We start from the raw sequence: 22,219 nt of genomic DNA, 5'->3' as shown, positions 1-22,219 counted from the left end.
CTAAACTGACACACAGATCTGACTAATTGCATAAAAGTGCATTGCTCAAAGTATAAAATGGGTGTGGAAGATGTGAGTGTGATATGTTTCTGTGGACTGTCTTTGAAGGTGACTTCTGTTAGCAGAGCAGATTAATGAAGGGTAAACCCCATGGTGGGCTCTTACTTCCTCACACACACACATATAGCATCTTTTGGGACTTTACCTTAGTCGGCTTTTCAAGCAAATGATATCATATCTGTGTGAAAACAGAAAATTTGTGCCATCGAGCAGATTAATTGACCCCTTTTAGGTGTTTATAAAGCAGATTAAATGAATAGAAATTTAAAAACTGGCACGATTACTAGCTATCCCACAAATGAGGTCAAGTGTTTCAGAGAAAATGGGAATCTGTGGAGTCCCACATTCCTCTGGAAAATATGATCTAATGTCTTTAAATATCTTTGCAGACACACAGGAAGGAAGCCAAGTGATCACACTGGCAAATCAAACCCAGCATCACAGCAAAACGTGTAATAGACATGCATTTGCCTCAAGAGATAGTAAAGACCTTTGCCTTACTTTCTCAGTGTAATGAACCCCTATGGAGAGAAAATTACTCATGCACAGACAATACTCATTTGTAAGTTATTTTGCATTTGAGTCTTGTTAATAAAGTGAATCCATCCTAATTTAAATATGGCTAAAATATAACTTTATTGAAAATGTTTTCACAATGTTGAACTTTTTAACCTATTTGGACTGCAATGTTCGGTGTCCTGTGTCTTATGAAGGAAAGAGATGTTACTCTTAAGATCAAACTTTCTGTTTTGTTCAGTCTGAATAACACAAAATCTTTGCTGCTGCTGTTTTGTTTTCATTTGTGACTTGAGCACTGAAAGACAGTGAGAAACTATGTTGCTTAAGGAAAAGCTCGATCCCACACCAGCCAAGTGGGACCTAAAATAATGCAAATATTCACTTCCTGTTTAAATACCCTCACTACTCCCTGCTCTCCTTTTTTTGGCCCAGCAGAAAGGATTCAGTCCCCTCCATGTGGCAGCAAAGTATGGCAAGATGGAGGTAGCCAGTTTGCTCCTACAGAAGGGAGCTGCACCTGATGCTGCTGGAAAGGTGAGATGTCTGAAAAGGCGGAGAGTTTCTGAGTATAAATTTAAGAAACAGAAAAAGATGACCTGTTTAAGACGAGCAGGCAGGTTCAGCAAGGAAATGATAGACAGCAAAAGTGCAGTATAAACCTGAAATTCCTAATTTCATGTCCTCATCTCTAAGATAGTCAGCAGGGCTGTGTTGTGTTTTCTGAGCTGCAGCTGGCCCAGATGCTGGGAGGTAGTAGTGTGGTGGAAGCAAGCTGAGGTCTGATCACAGTGCGACACATCAGATGCTTGTCCTGTTGCAAAAACCTTGTAGGCAGATTTCTTTTATTCCACTGAGAGAGACTTAAATAGCTGAGACCTGCTGGCACTAGTCGTATGTGCATCTTTGCCACCATCTGAAAGCGTTTAACATAAAGACTGTCAGATATGATAATGAAACTTCCACAGTGTCTGGTGGTGTCATGCTAAAATCTGCCTCAGTGTCAGATACACAAAGAAGAAAATCAGGTCGTTATTATTATAATACATTTTATATCAAGATGAAAATAAAGACTTTAAGATATTATATGGTTTTTTTTATATCTTTTGGTAGAAATAATGAGTATGTCACATCATATGCCGCCCTGTTTGATCACTCTGCGTGTGCGTTTTGATGAGAAAACATTGTAAAACACTTTTAGAGCCTAAGATTATAAGGTACTCCATATATACAGACCATTATTTACATAATGCCTCCATCATCTAACTCTTATAGAAAGTATTAAGACAATGACATGACCTTGAAACTCTCTTTATGGAAGGTTGTTGTTAGTGCGCCACACTGTGTGGAGGCCTGGTTGGGCATTCACCTTCTGTGGGACACGTCCTATGAAAGAGTAATTGCGAGCGCGGTTTTGGGGTTTAACATGAGTGATGCAGACCCTTTAATCTCCCACTTGTGTCGATGGATACACTGAGAAATCTTGTCTCAAAATATATAATTTGAACAACTAGTGGCAGATAAGCACATGCTTTTGGTTAAAAAAAATTATTAGATTCAGTTTTCTGATCACATTTTAAAATAATAACTAGACCTTGCTGCTTCTGCTGTTGGTAAACTAATACTAATCCTTCTTCTGCTGCTATAAAAATAATGCTTTAGTCACATCTTTGCTGGCCAGTGAAAAGTGTGTATCTTCAGTTTTGGTGCTTTTGCACACTTGAGATGACTTTAGCATGTTTTGACATGGCTATTGAATTCCAAATCAAAATACTGTAGCCGTTGTAGATAAGTGCTGCAAAGTCAACATTTTGAAGATACATTGAAATCTATCAGCAGGCCAGCAGGAAAATTCTCTCACTCAGTTTCCTAATAATGCCATCTACCTTTAGCGCATGAAGTTAGAGCTCTAACCGTCTCCTATACTTTGTATCTTTCATCGGTTCGATGCCCATCTCTAAAAATTTCTTAACACAGTTTTAATTTGGCTCTTTCATTTTACTTGTCAGCGTGTCTGTGCTTGGGTGTGGTCGGTGATCTTCTAATCCCGTGTTGTGTTGCATGCCTGTGTGTATGTGTTCCTGTGTGTGTGTGTGGATGTGTCTCTGCATTTGTACGTGTGTGTGTGTGTGTGTGTGTGGGTGTTTTAGAGTGGGCTAACTCCTCTGCATGTAGCTGCTCACTACGATAATCAGAGAGTGGCACTGCTGCTGCTGGATCAGGGAGCTTCCCCACACGCTGCCGCCAAGGTATCCACACAGACACATATCAATACACGTGTTAAGAGGAACTCACCTGGCTTATCACTTACGTAACATCCCATTAATAATGATTTATGTGTAATATTCATCCGTGTGAATGTGGATCTAATGCTCGCCCATTTCCTCCATCCGTTTCATCATTTATCAGTGAAAGTGTGAGTTTTATTTTGTGCTCAGTCAAGTCTTACAAACCACCTGACCAGCCTGAAATGAGGTCATGCTGTCAGCAGATTTGAGTTGCTGGTTTGCTACATATTGCAAGCAATATACTGTGTTTCTCCTAAAAAGAAGAAATGTAATTACTCCAGAGTCAGTAATAGTGCCAAACAACTAAAATTTCCTTTTTTTTTTTTGTCTGTTCAAGAGTTGAGAAAATGATGTATTCCCAATAAAACCTAAAAAAAAAAGCTGTTAAGTTAGACAGACAAACATAAGTGGTCAAGTCATGGTTTGTCTCCTGCCAGGCTTTAAGAGTCTGTCGAAACCGCAGAACGAGTGTGAGCAAAAAGCCAGAACCAACCAAAAATGTGGCAGGAAATGCCTGTTTTGCCTGGACTGTCAAGTGACATGCCACAAAGGGAGACCAAAGCTTGCAAAGCCACTTTGGTCCATCCTAGCTCTCTTTCTCTCCCTTAATCTGCGTCTGTCTAAATTTATTCCTTTGCCTTTCTTGTCGCCTTCCCACACTCATTCTGTCCTGCCTTCTTCCTTTCTCTCTTTCTTTCTCAAATTGTTTTTCATTTGGCTGGGTTCTAAAGTTAGTGTGCTTGATCTAATTTAAGTGCTTTTGGAAACAAATCAATCAGTGTGTACAAGAGGAGTTGTATAGAGGCGCTAACACAGATACACGAGTAGGGTTACTATTGCAGTTATTGCTGCAATAGTTCCCTGCAGTACCATAATCTGTGCTCCGTGTGTGATGTTTTTCTACTTAGTGATGGAGATAGAAAAAAATGGATTTTGACTTGAAGTATAAGTCTTGCTTTACACAGTGTAGTAAATTAAATCAAAGAAGGAAGCCAAGTTAGGCTCTGTAAATAGAGGCTCTTCCCTCTTCCAGACTCACCTTATCCTTTTACTCACTCTCATTTGAGCTAGAATTACCTTCTCCCTTGCAGACCTCAAGGCTACCCAGAGGTTTGAATGTAGCCCTCCTGCTACTTTGTAATGTTTTCTCTCAGGTCCTCTCCTCCACAGTAGCAAAAAGGAGGAAGCCAGGGTGGTGACTGTTCACGTTTAAGTTGCACTCCTGTTTGTACACTTTGTCTCTAGCACTTTCACTGTTGTGAATGTGTGTAACAGCTGAGGTCAACCTTCTGTCTGAGGTTTTCCCATCAGTTTTACCTGTGATACGTTAGGCTGGCCACACTAGCCTCATGACTGTCAATAAGTTGAAAGACCCTTGTGCTGTAAGTTTGTTTTCATGACAAACTGGATTATACGTCCTGATGCAAAGTTACAACATTTTTAATCAAAGCTGTATCCTGATTTTCAGCTGCATCTATCATGTAATAGATCTTTAGTTTTGTAGATAAAATGAAAATTACTTTTAGACACACCCTTCAGCCCTGCCCATAGTTTAAGTTTTACAACCATAGAAGAGCTCGGTCCAGCCTCCTAACCTCTACGCCTCTCTTGCGGACCTTAGAACGGCTACATGCCGCTTCATATCGCTGCCAAGAAGAACCAAATGGAAATTGGGACCACACTGCTGGAGTACGGTGCAGACACCAATGCAGTGACGCGGCAAGGCATCAGCCCAATTCACCTTGCAGCACAGGAGGGCAACGTGGATCTGGTGTCACTGCTGCTGACCAAGAACGCTAATGTCAACGTGTGCAACAAGGTAGAATCTGTCACATAGCTCTAGTATTTATACAGGAACTACTACAAATGTAATTAAGCTTACACATGTATATGGCCCACAATCCTTCTTACCCAGTAGACAAACACTTGTCATGATTTTTGCCATAACACATTAGACTTCTCAAACAAGTTTTCTGAAAAACACCCTACTTTTCATTCTTCTTCTGCACACCCACCCTAATAAATGTAATTGTGGATTTGCATGTTTTTCTCCTTTTTTCATATACAGAGCGGACTAACACCACTCCACTTAGCAGCTCAGGAGGACAAGGTCAATGTTGCTGAAGTCCTTCTCAATCATGGGGCTGATGTCAACCCACAAACAAAGGTACAGCTTTCTCAGATGACTTCTTGCACACATGGGAAAACTGTAAATACTTGAGTAGGCAGGTTTGCTGCATATTTATACTTTTTTAACTTCCATCAGTTAATTTGCTTTATGTGCTTATCCTGATTTTCCTCTTTAGCTTAACACGCTCATACACTCACTTGTCTGCCGACATCTCAGTTGCTGCATAAATAAAGGATTGTTACCTGAGTAGAAGGTGATCATGTTGTTATGGATGCAGCAAACACATTCATGCACATAATCACGTTCACTAAGAGCTGCAGTAGCTAAAGGTTGGGCTAACACAAGGTTATTTGTGGTGTGTTTGTGCTGACAGGACAGTTGTTTACAGCAAAGAGGTTATTCACCCACTGATCTCCATGATACACAAATACATAATTCATAGAGCAGATGAAATACAATGCAGTTTTAATTTAGGATTTAGAGAAATCCCATTATGTGAGAGGATTTATATATTTGCCTGGTAAATTTTACACTTAAAATATAAACTTTCCAAAATTCAGGCCAGCTCTCTAGTAAGCTGTGATGTAACAAATTATAGTCTGCAGTAGGCACTTGTGAGTAATTTTCCGTCCTGTTTTAATTGAATTGTCTGTGCCTCTTCTGCCATCATTTGTCATTCCAGATGGGTTACACTCCGCTGCATGTAGCTTGCCACTATGGAAATGCAAAGATGGCAAACTTCCTGCTGCACAACCATGCCAGAGTCAATGGCAAAACCAAGGTAGACACACAGAATCACACACATACAGTCTTGTATCGCTGAAGACCTTCCTGCAATCCTGCAGTGTATTTGCATCTTTCCTGGACAAACTGATTGTGTTTGTCTGGCTGTGCTTAGAACGGGTACACTCCTCTACACCAAGCTGCTCAGCAGGGCCACACCCACATCATCAACCTGCTGCTTCAGAACGGGGCCTCGGCCAACGAACTCACTGTGGTTAGTACGCAAACACACGGGCTAGACAGCAGAGCTTAAGTTTGAGGAAATACTGAATGCTTTTTTCCTTTCTGTGTGTAACTTCCTCTGTGTGTTTTTGTCACTGGTAAGAATGGGAACACTGCCCTATCCATTGCCCGCCGTCTTGGTTACATCTCTGTTGTTGACACTCTGAGGCCTGTGACTGATGAAAACTTGGCCACTATGGTAAGACACTGACTTCTTGTCAATGCCATCTCACATGCTTTAAGACATACAATCTTAAGACATATAATTACTTCATACATCAACTGATGGATATTTTGTGTAACTTGACAGCTGGGCAAAGATTCTGTGCTTCTTATTGAAAGGTTTTAATATATGTTTTCTTTTTTTGGGTGTGTGAGACTGTGTGATTTTTATTGATGATTCAGCTTCATTAGTTTAAATAATAAACTGACAGCTATCACATTTTAGCAAATTAACATGAGCAAATCTCATTTTCCAGACACTGAAGGGTAAACTTCTATGTTTTATTTTCTTAGCAGCCATTTATTTTTATTAGGGTATTAACTATGTGGAAATCAGCTTTGTCACTCTGTGATACTTTACATTTTCATGCAGTTTCTGGTTTTAATTGTTGGTGCATTAAAGGATTTTCTGATATGTAAGATTTCAGAGTTGATTCCAATGCTTTTTGGGCTCTGACATCAGGAAAAACAAGAATATCGGAACTAAAAGTTGTACAGTGCATTAGAAATAGTATCACTTTGGTTGTTTGTTGGATTAGGAAGGTTGTTTTTTGCTTAAAAGCGAACATTAGAAATAAGGTTTTTTATTTGTCTGTGAAACTACTAGTGTTTTCTTACCGAGCAGCTAGCTCATTGCCAAAAATAAACCGTGGCCGTGGACAGCCAGCAGCACACTGTAAGTGGAGTTAAGGTGTGAATACTGCAAATGAGCTTGCAAGTCAGTCTGTCACGCTGTGTCACATGTGTGAAGTTGTCCTGCTTAAGAGAAAGGGACGGCTCAGATTGGAGCTTAAGGATTCCCCTCGTATAGCCAACGTTACTAACAGCAATACTAACAGCTGACCCTAATGATCAGATGAGTGAGGTACAGAAAGACAGGCAGTGATGAAGAAGTGATGAAGAAGTGACAAGCGTGTGAGGGGGACAGTGAGTGAAGAGCCAGGAAAAGGGGTCATTGAGGATCCAGCACAATCAGCAGGAAAGTGTATTCGTCATAAATGCTTCAAACCACAGGAGTGTGAATAAAAGATCAAGGTCATCTCCTCACACCTCAGTGTGCCTGATCTATTATTCACCGTACACAGACCTCTGCTGTTGTTTTATGTTGCTCTTAAGCCTACATCTGCAGCCTTTGGAACATTTGCTGATCGCTTATCTGGGTCAAGATGGCCTTCAGAAATACAGTATGGCTACTTCCTGGAGCCCAGTCTAAGGCCCAAATAAGGAAATATATGTGAAGCTTTCACTTTATTTGCAACTTATATCCTGAAGTTGACACCAGCTGACTACATTTATCAGAGCTTCAGCTGATAAAATATTTAAAGAGTGGGTAATAATCAAGATCATCTTTTCTTATGTTCCCTTTGCTGTCACGCATAAACTGACTTTCAAAATATCAACAACAATGTCACTATCAGTACTTTCTTTTAATATGTAGCAATGTGAAAGGCAGTGATTTCAAGTGATTATGTGACATATCATAATTTAAGAAAATCCATTTGTAACTGCTTAAAAAACAGGTGAGGAATATATAATATATGTATTTTTTTTGAATTTCCAGAGTGCATCCGAAAAGCATAAAATCAATGTCCCTGAGACCATGAATGAATTCCTCGATATGTCAGATGATGAAGGTATGTAAAAAAATGTTTTTAAATTTTATCACTGAGGCCTAAAATCAATGAAAGTGCATAATTCCCATATACTGTGTGCTATGTGATGTCATTCTCATTAACGTGCATGTTTCACTGTATGTGTATCCAAAACACAGTCCAGGCCAATGTGCCAGAAACTCTCAGTGAGGAGTCTTTGTCAGATGTTGACGAAGGTATCGGTTTGAATCCTCTCTTCTATTTTTTGCTTCTTTTCCTTTAATACAACGGAGCTGCCTTGCCTAGAACTAACAGTGTCGCCTTTGCTGTACTGCTGTTCTGCTTTGCTGTTCATGGTAATGGGAACGTTTTCAAAGGAACTTACTCACTGACCAGAATACACACTGTCCACTCAAACTAAATGCTGTGGTTATTCTTTAGTTATTATGTTGTTAAGGCTCCATGGGTTGTGCATATATACTGTTTTATTGTATTTATTATCTTTCCTTAGTCTTTAATCATGCAGACAAACAATAAAGTCCAGCTGTAGCCATTTTATTTGACACAAAATTGTGTAGCTGTGAAAAAATGAAAGCAAAATCAATGTGACACACATCAAAATGCAGAGTTGGAATATGAAGAGGCCGGCATACATCGTGTCAAATCATTTTTCAATGTATGTAAAATTTCATAGTTTGCAGCAGAGTAGCTGCTTCAGGACTGCAGGCCAATGTTCTGCCAAGTTTATGGTACAGAGGACCGTCCACTCAGTCCTCTGTCCTTTGTTTTGGAACTACACAGCCAAGATTCTTGCAAAATTGATGAGCTCGTTCACAGGCTGTTGCTCGGGGGATGTTGGTCAAGGGGTGTGGAGTTTCTGTGTGAGGCGATACAGCTAGAATCAACAAGTATACACGCATATCAGGTTTTAGGAGATGAGTTTGTTCTGAAGATCCTCACATAGGAAATATAGTGCCCATGACTTAATGTCCCCCACATAAACGGTTTATACCATGCATGTATTTCATCAGCGTTGTACTTCTGTGGCCTTGATAATCACTTTGCCCAATAGCACCACCAGACTGGCTTCAGACAGCAGTTGTATTCAGGTCTGCACTCCTTCATTTTCTATAGGATGCTGTTGTTTTGCTCTATGTGGGTTTGTGTTAAAGAAGTAGCAGGAGTAAATGGAGACTTTCTTCAACTTGTTTTAATCCTACATGAGGGAAGCCAATCCTATTAAGCTGCAGGCTGGAGTGACTCTAACAGCTCCCCGTGGTTGCTGTTGTGTGTGTGTGTTTTCTTGTGTGTTATTGTGACCTGCCTTATGACTTCTATACATGACTACAGCCACTAATCTATAGAGAATAACTTAAATCTTTGATTTTCTCTGTTAGCGTCATAGTATAGATTTCTATAATTCCTATGGCATTGGCCTGCAATCGTTTCATTACTGCAGTTAACCGTTGCTGCTTTGCTTGCATTCTCTTACTCTTATGCAAGTTGTAGTCACTGTGTGCAACACAGAGACAGAAGAGCTAGACAGAGAAATGTTGCTCAAAAGATTAAAAATTGCAAAATTATGTGGTTATTTCGTCATTATTGTAGCCCCACTCCCACTTTGACACACAGCCAAACTCCCTCTAGGATTTCCATCACAGAGGAAGAATAAAACCTCAGTGAAAGTTTCAAATGCTGACGTTCCCAGGCATTTGCTCAAACGACCTGTCAGCTGACTGTGCTCTCCACAGAGCGGTAAACACTTCCACCGCGGCCCCTGTTGACACTCTTCAACTGGAGTTTGTTGTGGATGCTGCTGAGCCAGAGACGCACTGTCTCTCTCTCGCTTTAAATCCAATGAGATGAGCTTTTTTTTGAGCCGCCTGCAAGAGATTTAACCCCGGTGTGGCCACCGATGTCAGGTGGCTTAGACTTAGGCTGTTTTATGTTTCCTCGTGTCCTTTTTGTGCAACAAGGAGACGCAAAACTTGGAGAGGTTCTAATCTACATTATTTTCGCAACGAAAGCAGCAGGGATGTGCGCACGGGCAAGAAACACGCAAGTTGGTTGGAGTGGAGTTAAGTGTTTGAGGTGACGAGAGGGCAGCTTTTTCCACCAGCACCAGAAGCATTGAATGGACTTCTTGATAGTCTTAAACTTTCTGCAGTTTTTACACCGTGGGCGTTTTGTGGCGTTTTAGAGAAACAGAAATTACCGCCGAAACACGAACAGAGCTGTAATCGATATGGCTGCGGTGGACAAAGGTAAGTCGCTCGGGGGGTTTAAAAGAAGTTTCAATAGCCGGTGCAATTACTAAGCCACAGAGAATTGATCGAGAGACAGAAAGTGAGAGTTACTGAGCGCCAATGTGAAATTGTCACTATAACATGTGGTTATTATTTTTTCCGTTTTTACTGATTTTACGTAGTTTTTATTGTGTGAATTATAATCAACATCCTTTTTATATTTGTGAACAGTTTTTGTTTTTTCTTCTTCTTAGAGGGACGGAAAAGGCAGGCTTTGTTTTTTTTTTGGTTTGTGTTTTGGGCGGGGGGATTCAGAATATGCTTTAAAATATAGGCTAGAACAGGAGGGTGTTTGTGTGTGTGTGTCGGGGTGTAAGTGGTGGAAAACTGAGCTTGAATGGGACTGCCACACTTTATTCTTAACAGCGAGCAGTCGATCCCTTTCCAGGTCTGTGAAGTCAGACAGAAATATCTGTGAAACGCAGGAAGTCGGATTATCCGCTCTGCCACAACAATAAAAGATATCGTTATGCGTTCAATAACACTTCATATGCTACATCCACATCATAAGATATGCATATTTCGCTTTCATTTTTATTGAGATTTGGAAACAGACAGGAAGCGATATTATAATCGATATTTCTCTGTCCCAGTGTTTTAAAATTAAGGTGCACAAGATTTCAAAATTATACTAAATACACAGAGATTATTTATTAGTTAAAATATTTCTTTAGTATAATTAAAATATTGCGATATGTCTTCGAAAATCTTGCATCTTTTATCAATTTCCTTGCTTCACCTGAGAGAACATGTTCACAGTATTCTTTGTAAGAGTAGCTGATGAACATTATAATTGTAATTTATGAAGTGTAAACATAGGGAGTAAACAGTTTAATTTTTTTCTTTGTCTTTAGTTTTGACTAAAGATAATTTCATTTATAACCCTTCCACCACTGGTTTTATTTTGAAATCTGACACCGGAAACGCTGCCATCCCTTGTCCTCTTGCTTGACACTGGTGGTGGTGTGTGATCGGAGTGCGGCAGTATTGAAGGTAGGGGGAGGGGCTGCGGTGAAGGAGCAGAGTGTTGCAGGCAGGACAGAGCCGGACATGAGGGAGAAGGGGAAACACTGTAGCCGCCCCGGCGGCTTCATTGACCGGCGTGTCATCGTTCACCGGTCCGCCGATCGAGGTGCGGTGCGGTTATGCACTTTCTCCTTATTCTTTGCTTATTGTGCTGAGGCTTTGGTAGCTATAAAACCTTCTGCTTTGACTCTTCTGAAACGAGCTGCGTTTGATTTTACAGGAGAGCTCTAGATATACCGCAAAGTGTCTTTGCTGCTGCCTCTTTCTCTTTTAATATTAGTCTCACCTCTAAAGTCCAGCATAGGCGCTGCTGAGTGTTCCAGCTTCATGTTGTTGGTGTGCCACAAATGAAAAGAATAGACTGAAAGAAAGAAAAGTTGCAGTGAGATAGTCTGGGTTGATTTAACGGCAGAGGGATGCTGATAATTAGCCAAGGCCCTCTCTAAGTAGTCTAATCAAATAAAAAAGAGGCTGGTGTCGGCTTGTTTTTCTTTGCTGGGTGCCGCATCGTCTCGCTTGCCCTGATTAGCTTTTGAAGTTAACAGGAGGGTTTTCTGATTTCGTCCCTTCACTAGGTGAGGATGCAATGACTGGGGATACAGACAAATACCTGCGGCCTCAGGACCTCAAAGAGTTGGGGGATGACTCTCTCCCTCATGAGGGGTACATGGGTTTCAGCATAGGAGCCCGCTCAGCCAGGTAGGCACCTGCCATTTTTATATATATGCACATTAAAACTAATGATGTACTTCACAGTGTGACATCATCTTTGCGATATTTGCAGTGGTCACCCTAAATCCACAGATTTATAATGCCATAGTTGATATGACATATATTGTTCTTGTTGCTCTTGAATAGTTTAATGCACAGCCCCCTCCACCGAGCACACACACATGCATACATATGCAACATAAACACATATAGGCTCACACACAATAACACAGCATAATGGAAGTCACCAGAAAGCGCAGCTGGGAAGTTGCCATCTAATGATTCAACCTGACTAAATGATTCAGCGTTTTGCGTGACCCTGTTTGAAACTCGGGCAAAAAAAAATGTACAAAGAGCTAGCAAGCTTTGATACCTTTGATGCTCTGGGCGAACAGCTGCGTGTCGGTGTAGCTACACTTTCACATAGTGGACAAAGGATGTCGTGGAAAAATGGCAGGCGCCAATGAAAACACTCCGGTGGTGTGTTGTGCAGCCCCACAGTGTGTATTGTAACCGCACTGACAGATGGCAGATGGCACTGTGATGGCTGGATTGATAAAAACAACGTCACACTGACTGTGACAGGAAGCTGCTAACATCAGCAGGGCAAGGCAAACAAGGGAAACACTGGAGGGATTCCACGTGAACGACTTTGTTTTGATGGGCTGATCCTGGAAAAAGTTTTGACAGAGAGATAATACGTTGAATTATGCAAAATGTTAGTTTGAAAGAACTATTTTGTACAATGATACAGCGAGGAGCACATGCAAGCTTAAAAGCTGTGCTCACCTTTCTATTTCAGAGTTTTATTACATTATTATTACACTGACTTCTCCTTACAAATGATCAAGTCCTTCCATAGTTTCCATAGAACTTTCTTCCTCTGCAAACTACAGACACATATACTAAAATCTGCATATACATATACATACATTGCACATACACTTTGTTAAGCTGACTGTTTTTGCAGGAGTGCGGAAATGTATAAAATAATGTATTGATCAGTGAATGTGTGATGCTGAGCAAGTTCTTTTCTTTCCCTTACCTTTTCATTTATGACATTGACATTGCATGGTCTGCTTTTTGAGTGGGCTGGATACACGCAAACACCTTCTCATGTAAAACGGGAAAAATTCGCTCAACCTTGTCGTAGTGTGCCACCAAAAGCACAGCATCAATGTCACATCACGCTTGAACGTCTTCAAAATGCTTTGCTTTTCACTCTGCTATTTTGTTCTTTTTTTCTTGTTTTCTTGCATCCTGTCTCTCATTCTAGCCCTAGAATCAGGTAAGAAAAGAGTAGTAGTTGTGGTACCAGTAGTAGTAGGTAAAAGATCTGTGAATGGTGTCTCTTCCCTGTGACCCTGTGAACTACTTTTTAACCCCAATCCAACACTCATAAGACTCTAACTCAAACCACCAGTCATTCATTGGACATTGGTGTCATCCAGTGTTGGTGTTTCTCTGTTCGTGGTAGCGTATTTGACCCATTTGCTGTTACGTGTTGTATTTTTAGATCATCATCATCATCCCTCCACTTTTTAAATCATACCTCTTAGTGAAATCTGTGTCTATTGTTTTGATGTAGGTGTGCAAAAGAGACAGTTTTGCTGGACATAAGAAAATATAAGCAGCTGTTTTGCGGATCTTTCAGTTTTGAGTTGTGTGGAGTAATCTACTAATGTTTTGATGTGGCTTCTTCTTATGTGGCACCTTATGTTTTTTTGGAGTGTCTCTGAGTGTAACTTCCAGGGATCGGACACATCATTGGATTAATAATTTGTTGACATAATTGGAGGTGTCCCACAAGTATTCGGCATGATTCCTGCTGTTCAATTCTGGTTTGCAGAGATGGAAACTTTGCATTCGAACACAGCAGCACTCACGTGGATATACTATGACTCAGTTGCCTACAGTTGCCTCTCTGAGTCCACAAAAATCCCTTCGACTCAGTGCTTAACTGGTTCATAGTTTGACATGCTAGATTGAAAATTTGAAGTAGATTTTATGAGTGACCACCCATAAAAATGAATGGAGTGGAAAGAGGAAAGGAGGTGTTAGAGCAGGGTCTGATTGATTAGAGGAAAGCAGTGGGATAGAGGCAAAGTTGAAAAAGTCTTTAGTTGAGTGGATGAACTGATAAACTTCACAGTATTGTTAAAGCATCGTGACTCAGGAAATGAGAAAGCAGAGAGAGAAGGAGATCATTATGGAGAAGGATGACACGCAGAAGTGAAAAGCTGACTACAGGGAGGACATAAAAGGGAATGAGCAAGAATGAAAACACAGAAGGAAAAGAAGAAGCGCTGATGTTTTTGGGGGGAGAATGAGAAAGAGGAGGAAGCTGTAAAAAACAAACATGTTCGGGGTGAGAACAGAGTGGGGGGGGGATAGCGCGGCGCTGCCTTGCCAGCGAGTCCATTCAGCCCGCACAGAGTTGCTTGGTAACTTCGATGCCGGGGTAGGCAGGCTCTGCTGAATAAAGGGCTTCTCTCTGTGCTGAATAGCGTGCCCACTCAAACACGCTGAGCTCTGCATTTTCTCCCCCTCACTCACCCACTCTCCCCCTTTTGCACTCACGCACGGCGCATCAATACACACATACAGTATACCCTCTGAGAAACGAAGGCAGAGTTTTCAGCTTTGTTCACAGCTGAAGCTGCGTATCCTACACAAACAACAACAACAACAACAACGCACCTTTCACGTATGATATTTAAGTGCTTCTTCGCACACACACAAAAATATATGTTTTAGGTAAGCGTTTAGTCACCGCACATCAAATGAATATTTCACATCTTCTGCAATGATCAAATCGCTGTAAAAGGAGCACAAGAAAGAAGCCCGAAATGAATCTGCAGCACTGCACTGAGCTGAAGAGGCAGCAAAAATAGGCACACATCACCACACACAGCCATAAAGCAGACTGCAGCAAGATAGATAGAAAAGACCTGCTTCCCTTCTTGTATTTTGCTCCTTTGAAACAGGTCTAGGTCAGCTAATCTTAGAATAAAGGAAGGTGAGCTTTTGAGCTTGAGTCGGATTTAAAAGTTGAAATATCTTTGAGTGAATCTTGTTCCTTTTCCTGTCATTGATGACGTCTGCACAGAATTGAACACTTTAAGCTCTTATCTGCCAACCAGGTGCATATAAGTACAGTCTGCTATTCTGTCATACGTCATCATTCAGGCAGACGTAGTTACACTAGTGCTCATGACAGACGTATAGACAGAGCTGTCTTTTTTCCTTTCAGGCCGCCTACTTCTCCTCTTCCTCTTTCCCTCTATCTCTTAATGCAAAAAACTGACCTCACTCTCATTTCCATCTCTGAATAACGTGCTGCAATATCTTATCCCTGTTCAAATGCAGACTCTTCTGCTTCTCTATTTTCCCCATATTACTTTTGGACTCTCTGTCCAGTAAGTGAAACCCCTGGAGGTTACATGTAGTAATGGATTCCTTGCTTTTTGTTTTATGCCGTGTCCCCCTGCCCGTCACTTGTTGTTGCCCGCGGCACTGGGTTGCATGGTAACATGTAGCCTCCGCTCCTTCAGTTCGGATAGGTCCAACACGCTCAACCGGAGCTCCTTTGCACGAGACAGTATGATGATTGAAGAGATTCTGGCTCCTACAAAAGACACGGTAAGTTTCCTTTCTTTCGACACTATTTCCAAGCCTTCTGTCACCTTCTATCCACATTTTCTTCTTTGCTTTTTGTTGTAATTGTTGTCTTTCCTGATTAAAACACAAATTGGATAGATTAAAGGCAGAATCAGAGTAGCTTCATTCATCTTGCACAAGGGTCATAACAGAAGAAGTGTTAATGCCATGCCTGCTTTTGCCAAAGTGCTGAGAGTGAGCATATAGCACCTTGATGAAAGCTTTATTCAAACCCATGAGCTTTGAGCCCCCCACCTCCAGCTTCCTGAGGGAAAACTGCAGTGCTCTGCAGCGCTCATCTGTCATTACGTTGTTTATGTTGGTCTGTAGCAATAAAAGAACCTGTAACTCTTTTCCTGAAATTATTGTTAATATTTGTTTCAGCATCACCCAAGATCCCAAACAAAACTTAACGATATTTTGTAGTTGTCTTGAATTAGAAAAGCAGATGTTTTGGAAATCATTTGACTATTTAACAACACTACTTTACTGTCTTATGTCAGAGAGCTTCCTGGTAAATTGGTGCTGTATTAACCTGTAAATATTATGTATATGAGATTATGTTTGCTTTGAATTATCTGCGTTTTGATGAGTGAAGTTTCAGTTACAGTCACCTATTGAATGTAGATGCTAGAATCAAGATGTATTCAAGGAGTCAAAATTGTTTTCCTCAGTGGAGCACAAATCCTGCAGTGAAGCACGGCACCATAAATTAATTTGTGTGGGCCATCTAGTACCTATAATGCGACTGCTGAACTGTTTTTCTTCTTCCCTAAGCTTCAGAGTGTCTGTAAAGACATTTCCTACTTGGTTGACCCACTCAATAAGGTATAAATGTCGTTGGATGTCTGACTCATTCGTCGGTTTTGTTATTTTTCATTCGCAGTGGTTCAGCTTCCATTTCTCTCAAGTTTTGCTTTTCCGTATATTTGTTTGTTTTGGGTCTTTGCCATAAGTCATTCCCATGCTCCTTTCAGTGTACGAGAGTTCCAAGATTCAGTGTTCACATCCTTCTTCTTTTATTAAAGCTGATCTTTAGTTTCAAGTTTCTCAGTCATCATAATTATATAGTATCATCTTTTATTTATGCGCCTCAAGTGCCTTTGTGTCCTGGCTGTTGTAAGACCATGGACAGTGATGGAAAACATTGGTGAAATAGAAGCTGTAAATGTAATCAGCCCATATCTATCATTGCAGTGAGTGATAATTTGTTCACTTTTTGTCATCTTGCACCTTGTTCCTTTTGTCTGGATCCATTAGTCAGTTTTGCAAATCTGCTGTCAGTTTTCTTTGTCATCCTTTTTCTTCTTAACCCATTCTTTACTTTCTGTGCTCTTTTCCGTGTCTTTGGATCTTCCTCAACCAGCACCTTGCTGTGACCAGAGATTACAGTTCGGAGTGTATGAGACGCTACAGCTGGACTCCTGACACTATGGATCACAGCCACAACACTGTGTCTAGTCCAATTCACTCTGGGTAAGAACAGCTGCACTCTCATCCAGCCTGGGAAGATGTTTCCCAGCATGCATACACTTACAGTACATGTGAAACGACACACATACTGCATGTGCATTCATATAACTATTTGCAGAAATCACACATTTTATATGCTTACTGCACGCAAATGTTTCACTGTCTTTTGCTCTCCCCCAAAGAGTCAATATTCAGCAAACTCTGCAGCACTGATGCAGACAAGGTGCAGGGCTGTGGGATTTCTGCAGTGCTGCTACTGTACACATTACATTAAAGCAACAAGACACACTTCACCCTCTAAAACTCTTGAGTTCCCCCATGTTCACTGCCGTCATTCTATTTTTATCATTACGGAAACAAACCGCATACTTTGTGAGCTCATGGTACAGTGGCTCATGTGTTTCACTTAGATAAACCGATGCGTCTTTTACATACTTTGAATATACGACATCATAAAGTGTTAAGATCTGCTCAGAATAGAGCGTGCTGTCTTTGCACAGAACTTGCACATAACTGAAAATATCTTTGGTGTTACTGAGAATTTAAATAGTGGGATCTATCATTTTAAGTTTTGGATCTTTCTTTCTATTTATGACACATTATTTTACCTTCAAAGCGTGCCTGTTTATTTAAATATTACTGTGTTCATTGTCATTTTGTCCTCATTTTTTTGTCCTTATTTTTACTGCATCCCTTGTTTTTTCACCTTTTTAGTCTTCTTTCATCTCGAGTAGTCATTAGAGATCCCACCAGTGATTATGGAACTGCTACTAAAACTAGGTTCTGGGGGTTTGCCTCCTGCATTGTCTCCCATGTGTTTATTTTGCAGCTTCTCCTCCCCGCTCCCTCAGTATGACTCCAGGTGATGACTGAGTTTGCTGCTCTCACCCATGATGGCGCAGTGATGTCACTCGCTCCTCCACCTCTGTCTCCCTCTCATCTCGTCACTGTCTCTTCCCTCTCCCGTCTGTGCCTTTGTCATCTGTGTGGTCTGGTGTTTCATTTGCACTGCTTAGATCTTAGAAGTTTGTAGTCGACATGTTTGGGACTCCTTCTTTATTGTGCTATTCCTTACTCTCTCATTACACATAAAAAATAACACCTCAGTCTTCTGACAAAATATACAGGGATTTTACTGTTTGCAACATGCTTAGCAAGCAACACTTATGGGGAGAAAATTCAATGTGTGGCTTTAAATTAAAGCTGCACAGGCAGGTTTGTATGCCTACCCAAAACTTACTCCGTCTTCTTATTTGTGTAATTTGGTGTATTTGTGGGACGCCACAACGTGCTCTTGATTTGAAGAATACCGATCGTATCGACCCAAGTTGAAACATTAGTTCTGGTGTTTAATATTTGACCACTTAATGCTGCTTTACAGGGGCTGAATCTTTGGCACGTGCTCACTTACAGCCTCAGTCCTGGAAACTAAACTTTCTACAACTTCATTAGCAACCAGTTTAGTTTCACACAGTGTTTAGTTCCCTAAACTCAGGCAGGTGAAGGTGAGAACAGCCAAGTTTCAGAACTCAAAGCATCGTTTTTCTCCTCTCTATCGTCCTGTCTCTTCCTCTTTCTCTGTTTTTGTTACTTTCTGTCTTTTCCTTCACTTTATTTTGGTGTACGGTGATCACAGCATGGGAATCGTCCTCCCCACTTGTGTCCGTAGCTTTAGTCTATCTTTCTCTTTTGTCGTTGTTTTGTTTCCTACTCTGAAATGTTCTTCTTCATCTGGCAGGTTCTTGGTCAGTTTCATGGTGGATGCCCGTGGTGGTTCCATGAGGGGCAGCCGCCACAATGGCATGCGCATCATCATCCCTCCCAGGAAATGCACGGCACCCACACGTATTACTTGTCGCCTGGCTAAAAGACACAAACTGGCCTATCCTCCACCCATGGTAGAGGGTGAGGGGCTGGTCAGCCGACTGGTGGAGGTCGGACCTGCTGGGGCTCAGTTCCTTGGGTAGGTTTTGGGTTTTTTTGTAGTAGGCTAGGAGACAAATCAAAGGTTTTTTCTTCTTTCTTTCTTAGATTGTGCACCAATTTAACGAAGATTCTTATGCTCTGTTTCCTCAAAGTCCTGTGATTGTGGAGATCCCTCATTTTGGTTCAATGCGGGGGAAAGAGAGGGAGTTGATCGTGTTGAGGAGTGATAATGGTGACACGTGGAAGGAGCACCAGTCTGACATTAGACCAGAAGACCTCACAGAGCTGCTTTCTGGAATGGATGAAGGTAACAGGAAGGTTATTTGGTGTGCTCCACATTTTATCAACCATCGTTGGGCTTTTTTGTGTGGAGTTTGCATGTTCTGCATGGGTTCTCTCTGGGTACTCTGGCTTCCTCCTGGAGTCTCAAGACATGCAGTTAGTGGAGTTAGGTTAATTGGTGATTCTGAATTGGATGTAGGCATGAATGTGAGTGTGAATGGCTTTCTGACTGTCTGTGTTAGCCTGTCCTTGGTCTTGCCTGCCTCTCAACCTATGACAGAACCCGGAAGTGGATGAGCAGAAGATGGATAGATATTTATTTGAAAAGCAAATTGCTTTTGGATGCATTGAGTTCCATGTACAGTGAACAGCTATCATCTGATTACTACGGCATAAAACTTTCTGCGTTCCTGTCTTTGTTTGCCAATGGAGATTAATTGAAAGAGCTCATAAAAATCTAATGATCACAGATGATTTGGTGCATTTCAGCCCAGTCCTATTTTTGCTTTTTTATGGGCTGATTACCTGTAAGCTGACAAAGCCTGCAGAAATACCATTGATCAACTCAAACTACAAATGGAAATTACACAAACAGATATACTGCATATCTGTTGCAAATATCTGTTTATGAGTGCAAAAGTACACAAACACATATATAAATATATATTTATGTGTGTGTGTGTGTGTGAAATTCTTCTTCTCATCTTGCAGAGATGGATAGTCCTGCCGAGTTGGAGAAGAAGCGTATTTGCCGCATCGTCACTGGAGATTTTCCACAGTATTTTGCTGTGGTGTCGCGGATTAAGCAGGAATCTAATCATATGGGTCCTGATGGAGGGGTACTTTCTAGCAGTACTGTTCCCATGGTCCAGGCCTCATTCCCCCCAGGAGCTCTCACCAAGAAGATCCGTGTTGGCCTGCAGGTACAGTAGGACTCCTAATGCCCACTTAAGTTTGGTCTGTATGATGACGGTGCACTGATTTGTTTCTTTACCTTACCATTCATTTTAACTGCTTAGATCCCTTAATTTGTTAGAATATTTTAAAATTGCCTGATTTGGCAGTAATCTGAGTTTAATGGCCAAATATTTTTTTCTGTACATCTTCCTGGCCTTCTGTTTAGGCCCAGCCTGTGCCAGATGACATGGTGAGGGCAGTCCTTGGCAACAGAGCCACCTTCAGCCCCATTGTCACTGTAGAGCCGAGGAGAAGAAAATTCCACAAGCCGATCACTATGACGATCCCTGTCCCACCTAGATCGGCAGAAGGCCATCCCATCGGCCATCGAGGCGAATCGGCACCCTGCCTGCGTCTCCTCTGCAGCATCACAGGCAAGCCGACCTGTGTATTAGTAGAGCATGACAATACTCTTGTGGTACCTCTATGCAAACAGCTTTTGCAGAATTAACATTTATTTCCAAGATTCCTTAAAAGATATCTTGACAGTCATTACATTTCTTATTTTTGTTTTAAAATGTTTTTACTATTATATAGCACTGTGCAAAAGTCTTGAGCCACCCATCATCAATTCTGTTTTGCTTCCAAAAAACAGACTTTTTTAAAGTGTCTTGAGCAACAATTCTCAATTTTGAAGTTTTTCTTTGGAAATTGGCTATATTTTAATTAGTTTTCAGTCCAGTCCGTTTACCTTGGCATTTTCTGAGGATGTGTTGTGTTTGTCAAGCCACTTAACACTGCCCTAAATATGAATCATTTAAGTAGAGAAAAGGCACTTGGCAGGCCTAAAAAATGTCAAGCACTCATTCACAGTACTCAATATGTACAGACAAAATGAGGAGAGAGATTCAACAGTGAGTGTTTATGGCTATTTGTAAAACCTAGTGGAGGCTTTGTCATGGATTGGGGCTGTATTTCAGCCAGTGGTGTTGGGAATCCTGTCAAAATTGATGGAATTATGAATGCAGAAAGATTCACTATGCGATACCATCTTTTTGGGAGCATGAGATTGATCTTAAACACATGACCAATGCAGTAAAATCATACCTGATTAGACAAACACACAGTGGAACCCTCTCAGTCATGGATGGGTCTCCCCAGAGCCAGGACCACAACATTGTTGAAGCAGTGTGTGATTATTGGAACAAAGAGCAGCCAGCATCCAACGAAGAGCTTTGAATGTCCTTCAAGGATCCTGGAGAACTTTTCCTGAAAGCTAATTAAAGAAGAATAAAGGTGTTCATAACAAATACTGACTTTCAAGCTTATTAGAATTGTGAAAACTCTGTTTTTGCCTTATCTACTTTGTTTCCATTTACGTTTTCACATGTCAGTACACCTATTTTCCATTTTTCGAGGAATATATACAAAATGAAATAATAAACATAAGGAGTAGCTTTAGACTTTTGCACAGCACTGTACAAATCATTATGAGTCGAATAGTCTGATCAGTTCTACTATGATAGTAAAAAAATGCAGAGCTAAGAAGATAAAAGAACAGCGATTACGTAAGCTAAAAACTGCCCATGCTGAAAAGGCAGTGAGCTAAATTTTTGTCCCTGTTTTTAATGCAGGAGGAACCTCCCCTGCGCAGTGGGAGGACATCACAGGAACCACACCACTGTCCTTTGTAACTGACTGCGTTTCCTTCACCACAAATGTTTCGGCCAGGTGAGACACACTCGTATGTTATACACACGGCAAATCAGAACTGGACCACTGCATATATAAATATACCGATGCCCAAGCTGTCAGTCAATCGTCATGAAATGATCTTGCTGACAAACAGACAGACAAACAAATGGCGCCCGTGTTATACCTCTGACTTGAATGATCTAAATCTCTAAATTTTGATTAATTGGACTAATTATGGAGTGAAACTGTTACATTTGTGGAGGGAGAATATAGTACATTGAGCCCTAGAAACAGGTGTAACTTTCTTTATTAATAATAAATAATTATGACTAGATGTATCAATAATAAAGGTAGTAGGTTAAAGTATGGTTGGTTCAGTGTATATTTATCAATATCAAATATCAGTGTATATTTTATATTTTCTGGAGA

The 22,219-nt window shown here is 40.9% G+C and overlaps 1 protein-coding gene across 40 annotated transcripts in view; it reads left to right on the top strand.

Annotated features, from left to right (window-relative positions):
- Positions 1-22,219, top strand: part of LOC101468296 (ankyrin-3) — a 119,191-nt gene that overhangs the window by 70,234 nt on the left and 26,738 nt on the right. For 16 of the 40 annotated variants that reach the window (XM_076891573.1, XM_076891591.1, XM_076891588.1 and 13 more), the window contains 20 exons: positions 1,012-1,113; positions 2,727-2,825; positions 4,486-4,683; positions 4,933-5,031; positions 5,678-5,776; positions 5,894-5,992; positions 6,104-6,199; positions 7,784-7,856; positions 7,994-8,050; positions 11,722-11,845; positions 13,134-13,145; positions 15,397-15,499; positions 16,295-16,345; positions 16,884-16,993; positions 17,820-17,852; positions 18,729-18,953; positions 19,069-19,223; positions 19,910-20,121; positions 20,322-20,529; positions 21,730-21,826. In XM_076891573.1, the coding sequence (XP_076747688.1) occupies positions 1,012-1,113; positions 2,727-2,825; positions 4,486-4,683; positions 4,933-5,031; positions 5,678-5,776; positions 5,894-5,992; positions 6,104-6,199; positions 7,784-7,856; positions 7,994-8,050; positions 11,722-11,845; positions 13,134-13,145; positions 15,397-15,499; positions 16,295-16,345; positions 16,884-16,993; positions 17,820-17,852; positions 18,729-18,953; positions 19,069-19,223; positions 19,910-20,121; positions 20,322-20,529; positions 21,730-21,826 (2,252 nt within the window). The other 24 variants (XM_076891568.1, XM_076891563.1, XM_076891580.1 and 21 more) reach the window with 21 other exon arrangements.

This window comes from Maylandia zebra, linkage group LG13, assembly GCF_041146795.1.
Source record: "Maylandia zebra isolate NMK-2024a linkage group LG13, Mzebra_GT3a, whole genome shotgun sequence".
NCBI classification, from domain to species: Eukaryota; Metazoa; Chordata; class Actinopteri; order Cichliformes; family Cichlidae; genus Maylandia; species Maylandia zebra.
The sequence above is the reverse complement of the archived record's forward strand: the minus strand, read 5'-3'. Positions and strand labels throughout refer to the sequence as shown.